General features: G+C 47.3%; 1 protein-coding gene across 2 annotated transcripts in view; it reads left to right on the forward strand.

The window, feature by feature from the left end:
• The window catches only part of LOC143927234 (transient receptor potential cation channel subfamily M member 2-like), a 219,172-nt gene that overhangs the window by 171,328 nt on the left and 33,037 nt on the right, over nt 1–14,807 (forward strand). For both annotated transcript variants that reach the window (XM_077451231.1, XM_077451230.1), the window contains exon 25: nt 2,138–2,225. In XM_077451231.1, coding sequence (XP_077307357.1) covers nt 2,138–2,225 — 88 coding nt within the window. The remainder of the gene's footprint in view (nt 1–2,137; nt 2,226–14,807) is intronic.

Raw genomic sequence — 14,807 nt, forward strand, 5'->3', positions numbered from 1 at the left:
CCCAAAGACAACCTCTGGATATGACACTGAGCACGTGACCTCAACTTCTTTGGTCAACCATGGCAAGGCCTGTACTGAGTGGAACCTGTCCTATTAAACCGCTGTATGGTCTTGGCCACCGTGCTGCAGCTCAGTTTCAGGGTCTTGGCAATCTTCTTATAGCCTAGGCCATCTTTATGTAGCAAAGTGTCCTTTCTTCAGTGTTGTCACATGAAGAGATCTAATAAAATATATACAAAAATGTGAGGGGTGTACTTTTGTGAGATACTGTATATATATCCATGTAACTTCATAGGTTGTATTTTATATGGCTATGTTGCCTATTGTGTGCTTTCATGCTGCCAAGCATATTTTTTAACATTGTATAAACTTTAAATAAATATATATTTTTATCTACTCTTGGTGTAATATGTTCTCAGAGGCATATATACAGTAAAGTCCCATCTTGCATATCTGTACTGCCTCTTCTCTAATAATTGAGTTCCCTACCACCAGTACATGCCTAACCTTGCCTGTATCCCTGCCCCCATCTTCACCGGAGTAGTCATTCCCCTGGCAGCAAGAGGAAGTCTGCTACAGCAACATCAACCCTGAGCTGATATTCCCAAACCATGCAACTTGGCCTGTTTATTGAGATGTACCACCACAGGACAATCCTCTCTAAGGCACTTCATTTTAATGCCGTGTACAGGGGCGGACTGACCATTGGGCCACTCGGGCACTGCCCGAGGGCCCGAGCCACTAGGGGGCCCCATCAGGGTCGCCAACCTCAGTAAAACCTGTGTTTTTTTTACATCTGTCTCTGAAATGTCCCTTACCGACATCCTTTTGGTCTAAAAATCCCAAGATTATAGCTGCCCCACCTCTCCAGTACCTTCTCAGCCAATAAAAACATGTCTGTGTATACTGTGTGTACATGTATGTGCATACTGTGTGTGTGTATACTGTGTGGCCCAATAATCTCGGATTGCCTGGGGGCCCCATAATCTCCTGTTGTCTGGGGGCCCCATGAGTTGTCAGTCCACCCCTGGCCGCGTACACACGACCAGACTTTTCGACGGACTAGGTCCAACAGTCTTCCTGATGGACTTTCGGCGGAGTTCCGGCGGACTTTCTGATTGAACGGACTTGTCTACACACAATCACACCAAAGTCCGACAGATTCGAACGCGATGACGTACGACCGGACTAGAATAAGGAAGTTCATAGCCAGTAGCCAATAGCTGCCCTAGCGTCGGTTTTTGTCCGTTGGACTAGCATACAGACGAACGGATTTCTCGGTCCGGCGGATTTCCGGTGGGCAATTTTAAAACGTGCTCTATTTCTAAAGTCCGCCGGATTTTTGGCAAGCAAAGGTCCTGATGGAGCCCACACACGATCGAATTGTCCGTCGGACTCGTTCCGTCAGGACCTTTTCTGTAAAAAAGTCCGGTCGTGTGTACGTGGCATAACTGTAACCCAGCTACCTACCTCTGGCTCCTGCACCTCCATATCCCCACCCCCCTCTATACTGGCCCCAGACAGCACTCAATGGGTAATGTCCAAACTCCTTTCCAGGTTGTTGATCCTGCACAGTGTTGCCTCTCCTGCTGGGAGAAGAGGTTCTGCCTTCTGCAATGGCCATCGTTCATCGTTTATATGGACTAGCCGGGTTCTGATGACTGGGTCAGGGATAGGATTTCTGATACCAGCGCATCAGCGCAATTACAAGTCCTTTCACCACATGGCTGCTGCAAGCAAGCCCAATATAACCTGTTTGTTGGTCCCTAGGGGGTCCTGTTCAACGGACGCCTACCGTTTTATATGCACACATAGTCCACAATGTGCACTGAGAAAATGAACTATCTGTATCTGTTTGCGAATAATATTTTGGATTTTTTTGACATAAAATCTATTTTCTGTGATCTTTAAGAAAAAGAGTGTCACAATAGGCAGTCTGGTGCCTTCCACCTAGGATCACCTGTCTCTTCTGATTCTGCAGCCAGCAGTCTGGTCAGGGGACAGTTGTCTACCCCTTCATCTGCACACAAGACTGTCTGTAATGCTATTGAATAAAAAGAATATCTGAAATATCATACCATCGTATATTGATTTTACACAACGTATTCCTGACATGTCATATTTGTGCCTAACGCAGTGTCTCCGCCGTGCTGCGTCTGATGAAAATTGAGAAGGGCAGCGAGGGATACCAGCTGGAGGGAAGACTGACTGAGCTGGAAAAGCAGGTAATATACCTCAATTCTTCTCTACCGTCCAGTGTATGCCCCCCTCTATTGGTTCATCGTGATGGACTTAGTAAGTGGAGTCAGCACAAAAAAAAGTCTGTCAGTAGTAGTAGTATTAATTGGCAGAATCGTCTGATTTAATAAGACATCCAATGACTTTAATTCACGTAATAAAACGCAATTTCCTAACTTTGAGTCTAGGTTCACATCTATCCGGCTGTGCTTGATGTGTTTTTTGGGCACGTTTTGCAGTGCTTTTTGCGTTTTTAAACCCTGCGTCTTTAATGTGTTTTTTTTAATGCATTTTTTACCTTTTTTTCCTCTCTTTAAACACACTCTATATAGCTGGTTGCATGGGTGTCTGCAGGTAGGGGCAAGGGACCCCTCCCCCCTTGGAATTGGCAAGGTGTGTGGTCACAGTGGCCTCGCTATGGGGGTACGGGGCGACTGCACCCGGGTAATGCCATCAAGGAAGCATATGTAGCTAGTAATGTGGAGCCCCCCCCCCACCATATGTGAAGCGGTGACAGGCAGCAGCGCTGTGATAGGGGAGAGCTGTGGGCCGCTGTCAGAATGTTTCCCCTTCCTTTCTCAATTTCAGGCATGTTGTTGAGATCACTCCACCTCCTGGTCTCTGAGTCCTTATAGCCTTGAGCCCGTGGGATTCACAGCAGCGCTGCAAGTCAGTGTCACTGGGCAGTGTGGGCACAATAGGAGACAGACAGTACTAGCATTGTATGGCCACAATAGGACTGGAGTTCTATGAAAGCAATAGATGGACTTAGATGGACAGACTAGGAGTTATATGGACACAATAGCATCTTTATGCTATTGTGCCCATATAGCTGTTATTGTGCCCACATAGCTGTTATTGTGCCCATATAGATGCTGTTGTGCCCATATAGCTGCTATTGTGCCCACATAGCTGCTATTTTGCCCACATAGCTGCTATTGTTCCCACATAGCTGTTATTGTGCCCATATAGCTGCTATTTTGCCCACATAGCTGCTATTGTGCTCACATAGCTGTTATTATGCCCATATAGATGCTGTTGTGCCCATATAGCTGCTATTGTGCCCACATAGCTGCTATTTTGCCCACATAGCTGCTATTTTGCCCACATAGCTGTTGTTGTGCCCACATAGCTGTTGTTGTGCCCACATAGATGCTGTTGTGCCCATATAGATGCTGTTGTGCCCACATAGCTGCTATTTTGCCCACATAGCTGCTATTTTGCCCACATAGCTGTTATTGTGCCCATATAGATGCTGTTGTGCCCACATAGCTGCTATTTTGCCCACATAGCTGCTATTTTGCCCACATAGCTGCTGTTGTGCCCATATAGCTGCTATTGTGCCCACATAGCTGCTATTGTGCCCACATAGCTGCTATTGTGCCCACATAGCTGTTATTGTGCCCATATAGATGATGTTGTGCCCATATAGCTCACCCCTCCCCTTCATGACATTGTCGAAAAGGGACAGAGCATGGGTGACCTTAAATTTATGCCCCCCTGAAAAAAGTTCTGTGGACACCCATGGCTGGTTGCTAAGGAGGGGACCGGGCGCTGCATCCTTAACAACCGATAAGTCATCAGCTGTCAGTGGGCTTTCCTGCTGAAAGCTGAATGTAAAAAAAAAAATTGCCGGAAAAAAAAAATTCCGGCAAAATAACCCCCACGCCAAATTCTTTTTTTTTTTTTAGTTTAAAAGTTTTATTGATTTAAAAAGTAATACATACAAATGTAGGTAAGGAACGTTATTTGTCAAGATGGTCACAATACAACCAGATGCAGTAATCGTGACAGCATACAGTAACGATGATAAACATTTACAACAAGTAAACTGTAAGCAACAGTGTTCGGGTTCTGCAGTGGTGTGTTCTCCTCTCCTGGACACCCCATTTGGGAACTAACTGTGTTCCAGGAGAGGAGGACTTGGCACTTCGAGCTGTTGCGCGCTGAAGATTCAGGTGTTAATAAAGTGAAGTGGGAGAAAGAAAGAGGAAAGTACAGTATCTACAAACACTTACAATCCAGTGAGCCTTAAAGTGGGGTGCCCCCTAAAAAAAAAAAAAAAGTTAGCAGCTACAAATACTGCAGCTGCTGACTTTTAGCAATCGGACACTTACCTATCCCAGGGTCCAGCGATGCGGGGGAACGAAGCCCCCCCTCGTTCCCCGCTCCACTCGCGGCGCCGTCATTCTTACTGTGGGCACCCGGCTGTGGCTTCACAGCCGGGCACCCACTGCACATGCGTGAGGGGCGCAGGGCGCCGTGATACGCCCCACAGTCATCTGGGACAGGTGACAGGTCGCAGATGACTGTGCGGCGCGAGGGGAAGTGATGTCACCAGCCCGGGCAAGGAAGGAGGCAGACTACGAGGGACCCCCTAGCAACAGGCATTTAGAGGTGAGTAAAAAAAAATATTTTTTTCCAATTATTTACTTATTTATTTTTTTAAAGAATTTTAAACTATTTTTTTATTTTTTGGTGGCAACACCACTTTAAGCCGTAAGGAATATTCTTTTATTTTTTGTTACATCAGCAATAATGCATTTTTTTAGTCTATGTACATCTATAATCCTGTAGGATTTAAATGAGTCAGAAAGGGTTAAATTGGAGCCAGGGTTTCCAGGTTTTACTGCATTTTTCGACTGTGTCAGTATATAAGGCAGAGCCATATTCAAATTCCTTGATCAAAGTGAGTTGGGATCTAACTTCTATGATAGTTGGAGTTAGGGAGCTTTTCCATTTGCGCATGATAAGCAATCTAGCTGTGAATAATATATGCATCACAATGGGTCTGAGTTCCTTAGGGTAGGAGTCTATTCCTATACTGAGGATAACTAGCGATGGAGAGGGATCAGATTTGCACCCTGTTATACCAGAGATAAGGGCAAAAATTGCAGTCCAGAATGAGCGAATGTGCTGCCATTCCCAGAGGATGTGTAACAGAGAACCTCTAGTGGAGCAGTTCCTCCAGGAGAGGTCATCTTCAACATTTTCTAATTTGTTTAACTGGACTGGTGTGAGGTACTATCTGTGGTGGAGTTTTTGGGAGAGTTCCCGGTAGGTGGTGCATTTGGAGGATTTTAGATTATAGTGAATGGCTTTGCACCATTGGTGGTCAGTTATAGTGGTTCCTAGGTCTCTTTCCCATCTTTTGTAGGTTGATGTTTTTGTAAACTGGTCTTTGCATTGTAAAGTGTTGTACATGAGGGTAATTCCTTTGGCTTGGAGGGAGGTAGTAGTCCAAACGGAACATATTTTGTGCAGTGTTTTAATGCATGGGACATTATGTTTTTTTATGTAGGACGATAACCTATGTGTACAGCCCCATTTTAGGTATATTGTGTACTTTTTGTAGATCTGAGAAGTCTAGGATTTTTTTGGTTGCGTAGTAGCGATGTGATGGGTTGGTATTTGACGTGAGACCAGTATTTTATGGAAAGATCTGGTATGAGAAATTTAAAGGATTTCTATCGCTATAGGTACGATTTGACCGTCTGTTAAAGACGGGGTGCTGTGGGTTAGAGTTTTTTCTATTCTGAGATCGTGGGGTGTTTTATTGCCTTGATTTTGGTGGGAAAGGAATGGGCCAGGAGGAAAGAACTTAAATTACCCTCAGGGAGGAAGGATTGTTCAATGTGTTGCCATTGTTTGTAACAGGAAGATGTGAACCAATGTCTTACTTGGTCCAGGGTCGCTGCTATATGATAGTCATAGATATCAGGGAAACCCATACCTCCAACCAATTTATGTTTAATGATGGAGGCATAAGGACAGCGGAGTTTTTTACCCTGCCAAACAAAATCTCTGAGTGTTTTTCTAAGCCCTTGTACACACGGTCCGACGGATTTTGTCCGAAACTGTTGCATACATGCGGTCGGACAAAGTTGTCGGAAAATCCGATTGTACATAACGTGATGACGTTATTTCATTACCACGGGACTACATTCAGGCTAGTAGCCAATAGCTTTGGTCTAGGAATTTGATCTGAGCATGCGTGGCACTTTGTCCGTCGGAGTAGGCTACACATGATCGGAGTATGTCTGATCGGAGCATGTTGTCGGAAAATTTTATAGACAAGTTGGAAAACCTGGTCCGTCGGATATTCCGACGGAAACAGTCCGATGGAGACCACACACAGTCGGATTATCCGACATTACGGTCCAATCGGACACATTCCGTCGGAATCTCCGACCGTGTGTATGTAGGGGTCAGCCCCTAGGATTACTGAACTATATTGCACTGTGTTCCATCTATAATATATACAGCCTGCTATTTCCAGTTTAGCCACAAGATGTCACTGTTGCTGCCGACCCTTCAGAGGAGAGGAAACAGGAAGTGGCAGTGAGAGAGAACTGTGAGGAGTGTGTGGGCAGCTGAGGGATTCCTGTGCGGAGCTGAGGAAAAGTCAAGTCTGCCCTGAGGAGAGGGAGACTTTGTGTGGATAAAGAGTCGCAGTATCCAGCTAAAGATCGGGCATCTCGGGCAGAGAGAGAGAGCTGTGGTGATTTTGGGCCGCATCTGTGTTCATCCATCCGTCCCAGACGGGCAAGCTGCAGCACTAGGAACTGGACTTCACCTGCCTCATGAAGGAGGCCAAGACAAGGGACCCTCCAGCTGTCTAACAAACTGTGAGTGAGCACCGGTGCTGGATTGTGATAGGGAATAGTACAGTCCCTACTGAGATAGTACGTTGTAGAAACGTGTCCCGATAAGCGGGAATCAGGCAGGACATATTAGAAGAGGGTAGCCTGTATCACTGTGCATGTGTTGGCGGGAAAGCCATTTTGTGTACCACATTCCAGTTAGCCTTACTGTAAACTACTGTGAATTGTTAATACTGTTATCCTCCTCCTCCGGCCATTATATCTCACTGTTTAATAAAGCCGGTTTTTGTTTCAGCCTCCTTGTCTGCTGTCCCGTACTTGAAACCTGCATTGCGGTCTCCTATACCTCTGACCGCTACAAGTGGCGCTGCGAGCAGGGTACGGTTACAGAGATGGAGGCGGCTGAAGGCAACGTACCTGATGTTGATGTGAATGCCTTAGGTAATGGTGGAACCCCTACAAGGACCCTCCCTATGGGCATGCTTTTTAACTTGTTGCCAAAATTTGATGGCCAGAACATGTCACTGTCAGACTGGGTGACGAGATTACAGAGCGTTGCTAGAATTTACAATGTCAGCCCAGAGCTACAGGTGGAAATTGCTTTGGCTGCCCTGGAGGGTGAAGCGCGGAAAACTGTTTGCTTACAACCGGAAGCTACGCGCAGTACCTTGAAAGAGATTGTGCGCTTTCTAGAAGAAATATACGGTGAAACAGCTAGTGCGGGCCACCTCCGGGCAAAGTTCTTCTACCGGGTACAGCAGGAAAATGAAGGGGTCTCACAATATGCAACGGCTCTACAGGAAGTACTGGCTGAGATACAGAAAAAAGAGGCAGACGGGATAACCGCCATGGGATCCGCAGACCGGATACTGAGGGAACAATTGATCCTGGGACTCTACAGCTCTCACCTGAGACAAGCCCTACGGGAACGAGTCAGAGTGGACCCTACACTGAATTTTCGGCAAATATTGGCTGAGGCCGTGGAGCGAAGTAAAGAAGAAATTTATGCCTCTGGAGTGATACGGACCCAGACCGCCTCCCTCGGGGTTGCGAAGAATGAAGAGGTCCTGGTTAGAGTGGTGCAGGACCTACAAAGCTCCCTGGGTCTCATGCATGAGAAGTTGACGCAAATAGAGAGACGGATGGATTTGAGCTACCCCCCTGAGGTTGCATATCTGGGGCAACAACAACCTTATCAGACTGCCTCGATGGTTCCTGCACCAGAGCATCCTTACCCACGTATTCCCACCTACCGAGTCCCTCAATATCCTCCAGTGAGCTCGGCCAGTCCAGGCCTACGGGCGCCTCCCGCACACAGACAGAGAGAACAACGCAGAGAGGCTCAGTGCTGGCGGTGTGGAGAAAAAGGACACTTCGCTAGAGAATGCCGGAGGGACCTGCCTAGACGCCCAGAGCCGGCGTTAAACTTCAGGCCCCCGCAGTAATGAGGCACACTGCGGGGGAAGTAGAGTGTCAGGCCACTCAGCACAGCTCCGAACACCTGGTTGCAGGATGTCCCACCATAAGAGCCGAGTTTGAAGGCATTCCAGTCAACTGTTTAGTGGACACCGGATCACAGGTAACGACCATGCCTGAGTCATATTTCAACCGTTACTTTCAAGCACTGGCCAAGCCAGAACAGGGGACATTGATCCGGGTCACAGCAGCTAACCAGCAACAAATCCCTGTCACAGGTGTCGTATGGATGAATGTACGTCTGTGTGGACAGGAAGTTGGAAAAAAAGGTATCCTGCTGGTCCCTGAAACCTTCAAAGAAGATGTACCGGTGATAATGGGCATGAATATCCTGCGAGAGTTGGATCAAATTATGTTCACTAAAAGGGGGCCGGGCTATTGGAAGAATGCCACTCCACACAAACCAACGCAAAAGGCATTTCAACGGTTAATCCGGTTTTGTGGGACACAGAAGAGTGTCCCAGTACATCAGTCTGTAGGAAATATTCGAGTGCCGGGAAGGGCTACCCTTACCCTCCCTCCTGATCGGGAGACTATACTGACTTTGCCCGTGGGAACCTCCCGCAACCTTGAAGGTATGGAGGTGATCATTGAGCCTGAAGGCCTGGGAGAGTTAGGTCAGGATGTCCTAGTGGCCCGGACACTGGCAGTAGTCCAAAATGGACGAGTACCCATAAGAGCTGTAAACGTTGGACAACGGGAAGTCTCTCTGGTGCCAGGAGTGGAACTGGCTCGCGTGTACCTACATCGGGGAGAAGTGCTGAGTCAGGGAGAAGTGACTCTAGCTCCGATAGGCAATTCTGCTTGGACCTTGGCAGTTACTGCAAAGCCTGCAGAGGCACCGACCCCAGAATGGAATGGGACAGTCATCTTGGAACAAATGGAGATAGATGTGAAAGCTCTAAGTCCGGATCATTTACGAGCAGTTGAAACCATGCTGTGGGAGAATCAAGCTGCGTTTGCCCGCAATGCCAATGACTTTGGTTGCACAGATGCTATCACACATGAGATACCGACGGGGGACACTCCCCCAAGCCGAGAGAGATATCGACAGATTCCACCCAAGTTGTATCAAGAGGTGAAGACATTGCTGAAACAGATGATCGATTCAGGAGTGGTTCGGGGTAGTCAAAGTCCCTGGGCAGCCCCAGTGGTGCTTGTCAAGAAGAAGGATGGCACCATTCGATTTTGTGTGGATTACCGGAGATTGAATGCGTGCACAGTGCGGGACTCATATCCTCTGCCTCGCATCGAAGAGTCCCTAACAGCCCTAGGGCGGGCTAAATACTTCTCCACCTTGGATTTAGCAAGTGGATACTGGCAGGTACCGGTGGCTGAACAAGACAAGGAAAAGACAGCATTCATACTTCCCATGGGTCTGTTTGAATTTAATAGGATGCCATTTGGGCTGTCTAATGCCCCAGGAACCTTTCAGAGGCTGATGGAAAAATGTCTGGGAGATCTAAATTTTGAAGCTACCCTGATATACTTGGATGATATTATAGTGTACTCTGCTACTTTTGAAGAACACTTGGCCCGATTAGGACAGGTACTTGAGCGACTGCGGGCCCATGGCCTGAAGATAAAGCCAAAGAAGTGTCATCTCTTCAAGAAGGAGATCGAGTACTTAGGCCATACGGTGTCCAAAGACGGGGTGCTGCCATCCCAAAATAAAGTGGCTGCCATTCAACAATGGCCGGAGCCTAGAACGCTGCGTGAGTTGAAGGCCTTCCTTGGTCTGACTGGTTACTACCGGCGGTTCATCAAAGACTATGCAAAGATAGCGGGCCCTCTGAATGAGATTTTGAGAGGAACTGCTGGGCAATCCAAGAGTCAAAGTGTTCCCTGGGGACAGAAGCAAGAGGAGGCCTTCCTGACCTTGAAAGAGGCTCTGACATCGGCCCCCATCTTGGCTTATGCTGATTTTGACAAACCATTCTTCTTATCTACTGACGGTAGTCTCTACGGACTCGGGGCAGTGTTGTCACAGATGCAGGACGGACACGAAAGAGTGATTGCCTATGCCAGTAGGTCCCTGCGGGATACGGAGCGAAACCCTCATAACTATAGTTCCTTCCGGCTAGAGCTCCTTGCCCTGGTGTGGGCCATGACAGAGAAGTTTGCCGGTTACCTTACAGGGGCTAAAATCTTTGTACGGACTGATAACAATCCCCTGGCCCATCTGGATACTGCTAGACTGGGAGCCCTGGAGCAACGTTGGGCAGCTCGCCTTGCAAAGTATGACTTCTCAATTCGCTATCGCTCTGCTACAGAGAATACCAATGCTGATGGTCTGTCGAGGGTTACTTTTGAAACTCCATTGGGAGAGCTTGATGAACAAAAGGAAGAGGATGAAATTCCAGACTTCCGCAAGTTTACACCTCCAGCAGTCGCAGCACAGACAAGCGGGGAGGCCCGGTCCCTGCCTAAGGCATTAGCAAGAACTAATGAGGAATGGGGGCGAATACAAGATGAAGACATTGGACTGCGACAGATAAAAGGTTGGGTGGCTCGGCAAAGGAAACCAGACAGAGAGGAAAGGGCTGATCTTGATGCTGAGATGAAGTCAATTCTACATCAATGGGACAGACTAGAGGTTCATGGAGCTGTTCTATACCGCAAGTGGCAGCAGCCTGCCGATCTGGAGGCAAGATGGCAGGTTGTCATACCAAGGAGTCTGGCACTAGAGATAGCCAGGGAAGCTCATGAATTTGGAGCTCATTTCGGGCCAGTCAAAACTTACCAGTGGCTGCAGCGTTATGTGTATTGTCCACGACTGGAGGTCGTAGTTGAAGAAGTCTGCCGACAGTGTAGAGTGTGTGAGCTTACTAAAAGCACAGAGCAGAGGGCACCCATACAGCCCATACAGACCAAGGAACCGCTGGAGGTATTGCTGATAGATTATCTCCTCGTGGGACAGTCAGCCAGAGGCCCACAATACTGCCTGGTCATGATTGACCACTTCTCCAAGTTTGCAGTGGTCACTCCAACTCGGGACCAGACGGCTGAGTCTGCAGCTCGGGCCATCTGTCAAGATTTCATCCGGGTCTATGGATGCCCGAAACGGATTCACTCAGATCAAGGAGCATGCTTTCAAGGGAAAGTGATGGAGGAGTTACACCGACTGTATGGCATTGGAAAATCCAGGACAACTCCATATCATCCCCAAGGGAATGGGGCCTGTGAGCGCTTTAATCGGACTCTGCTTCAGATGCTGAGGACCTTAGAGGAGGACAAAAAGACACACTGGCCAGACTATCTGCCTGAATTAGTCTGGGCCTACAATAATCGTGTCCACACTACCACCGGCTATACCCCATACATGCTACTGTTCGGTAGAGCCGGACGAGAAATTGTCGAATTGAATTTGGAACAGCCAGAAGATGTGATAGAGCGATCAACCACCTCATGGGTGAAAGAACACCGCAAGCGACTCCAGACCATCTGCCGGTTAGTAGGCCAGAGATTGCAAGAAAAGACTTATACTGACCGTCCTCCCATCCAAGAGATTCCGTTGCAACCTGGAGACCGGGTGCTGGTTCGAGAGAAACGGCCCAGAGGCAAGTTGAGTGAGCGTTGGGAGGTACAGCCGTACAAAGTGATCAAGAGAGTGTATCCCAATGGTCCAGTTTACGAAGTTCGTGTTGAGAATGGGGAGTCGGCTTCAAGGGTTCTACATAGGAATATGCTACGGCCATGTCGGTCAGAAGATCGGATACCTGCACAGAGGACACCACTCCCTGCCCCTTCCTCAGAATTTGTCATTTCCGATGGGAATAATATTGAAGACTGGTGGATTGTTCCTGACTCTGCACGTGATGAAGCCCCTGTTATAGAACCAGTACCAGCTCCAAGGGAGGAAGGACAAGTCCTAACAGAAAGACAAGACCTTCGGAGATCTAGTAGGTCTACTGCAGGGGTTCCACCAAACAGGTACAATGCTGATCAGTTTATTTGGTCTAACTGTATGTATTATGAACAATGTTGTGCTGCCGTTAAAGATTGATTTAACCCTTTTCTTCCCCATGGACTATATAGCAAGGCCGAGGACGGCCACCTTTAAGCGGGGAGGCATGTAGGGGTCAGCCCCTAGGATTACTGAACTATATTGCACTGTGTTCCATCTATAATATATACAGCCTGCTATTTCCAGTTTAGCCACAAGATGTCACTGTTGCTGCCGACCCTTCAGAGGAGAGGAAACAGGAAGTGGCAGTGAGAGAGAACTGTGAGGAGTGTGTGGGCAGCTGAGGGATTCCTGTGCGGAGCTGAGGAAAAGTCAAGTCTGCCCTGAGGAGAGGGAGACTTTGTGTGGATAAAGAGTCGCAGTATCCAGCTAAAGATCGGGCATCTCGGGCAGAGAGAGAGAGCTGTGGTGATTTTGGGCCGCATCTGTGTTCATCCATCCGTCCCAGACGGGCAAGCTGCAGCACTAGGAACTGGACTTCACCTGCCTCATGAAGGAGGCCAAGACAAGGGACCCTCCAGCTGTCTAACAAACTGTGAGTGAGCACCGGTGCTGGATTGTGATAGGGAATAGTACAGTCCCTACTGAGATAGTACGTTGTAGAAACGTGTCCCGATAAGCGGGAATCAGGCAGGACATATTAGAAGAGGGTAGCCTGTATCACTGTGCATGTGTTGGCGGGAAAGCCATTTTGTGTACCACATTCCAGTTAGCCTTACTGTAAACTACTGTGAATTGTTAATACTGTTATCCTCCTCCTCCGGCCATTATATCTCACTGTTTAATAAAGCCGGTTTTTGTTTCAGCCTCCTTGTCTGCTGTCCCGTACTTGAAACCTGCATTGCGGTCTCCTATACCTCTGACCGCTACATGTACAAGGGCTAAGAGTGTTGAAGAAGGACATGGGTATATTTATAGCTAAGGCCCTGTACAAATAGAGGAGTTTAGGTAAAGTGAGCATTTTGAAGGCTGCGGTTCTGCCTGCCCAGGAGAGATAATGTTTGCTCGTCATTTGAAGTTCATTCTTACAAGTCTGGAGAAAGGGGGTGTAGTTATATGCGTGCATTCTGGAGGTCGGGGTAGATAAATTTATTCCCAAGTAGGGCATGGATGTGGTTACCCACTTATATGGGGCTATAGCTTTGAGATATGTCTTAGCACCTTCAGGTATAATTACACTCAATACATTAGATTTGGATTCATTTACTTTATAGAGTGAGCAAGAGTTAAAGTCATTCAAGATTTTTTGTACGTGAACCAGGGAGGAAGCCGGGTTTGTTAACATCAAGATTATGTCGTCCGCAAATAAGGTGATTTTATAGTCTCGATCTCTGACACGAAGTCCATCAATGTGAGGGAAAAGTCAAATTTTCTGGGCCAAAGGTTCCATCAATAGTGTGAAAATAATTGGGGATAGGGGGCAGTCTTGTCTGGTGCCATTAGTTATAAGGAATGGATCAGAAAAGGTTCTATCTGAAAGGACTCGGGCTGAGGGTTGTGTGTATAGGGCTAAAATGGCTGACAGGATATTACCGGTGAAACCAAATTAGCTTAGGGTGTGTTTCATATAGCCCCAGTGTATCCTATCAAATGCTTTTTCTGAGTTTAGGGTTATAAACAAAGAGGGGGTGTTAGTTGTCTCAGAGTAATAAAGGAGATTTGTTATTTTACGGGTTGCGTCAGGTGCTTGTCTGCCCATAGTAAAGCCAACCTGGTCTGGATGGATGAGATGGGGCATGATGGGGGCTAGTCTTTGGGCTATTAATTTTGCGTATAATGTAAGGTCGGTGTTCCCTTCCTGGTTTAGGCAGTGTTACAATGTTTGCAGAAAGCATTTCAGTAGGGAAAACGCCTGAGGACACAGCAGCAGTGAACACACGGCAGAGATGTGGAGCTAAAGTGGTAGCAAACAATTTGTAATATTCGGCCGAGAAGCCGGCCGGGCAGGGGGCTTTCCCGGAGGGGAGTGTCGATTATAGTTCTAATAACTTCAGAAGGTGTAAAGGGGAAATTTAAGGACTCCAGATGTTCAGGAGACAGTTTAGGTAGTTTTAGTTGGCCCAGAAATGTTTTGATGTCAGTGTCTGTAGGTTGTGTTGTTGCTGGATAAGTTGCAAGATTGTATAATGCATGATAGTATGCTCTAAAAGCATTAGATATGTCCTTCTGGTGGTATAGTTTGTCTCCTTTAGAAGGGTGTTTGATGAAGGGTATCCTGTGTTTAATTCTTCTTTGTTTAAGTTGGTTCGCTAGGAGCTTGCCAGCCTTATTCCCAGCTGCGTAGAAGGTAGTGCGTAATTTAAACAGATGTTTTGCTTTGAGAAAGGACCTAAGGTCATACCTAGCTTGGAAAAGTTTGTCGCTAATTGATGGTGAAGGGTTAGCTTTATTTGTTTGTTCTAAGTTGGTGATGTTTTCTAGCAGTTCGTTCAGCCGCTGTGTCCTTTGTCGTTTAGCATGAGTGCTCATTTTGATGAGTGTGCCACGGATGCTTGCCTTATGGGCTAACCATAAGGTAGACG

The sequence above is a fragment of the Lithobates pipiens genome, unplaced genomic scaffold (assembly GCF_037356315.1).
Source record: "Lithobates pipiens isolate NorthernLeopardFrog02 unplaced genomic scaffold, aLitPip1_a1.2 Scaffold_23, whole genome shotgun sequence".
NCBI lineage: Eukaryota > Metazoa > Chordata > Amphibia > Anura > Ranidae > Lithobates > Lithobates pipiens.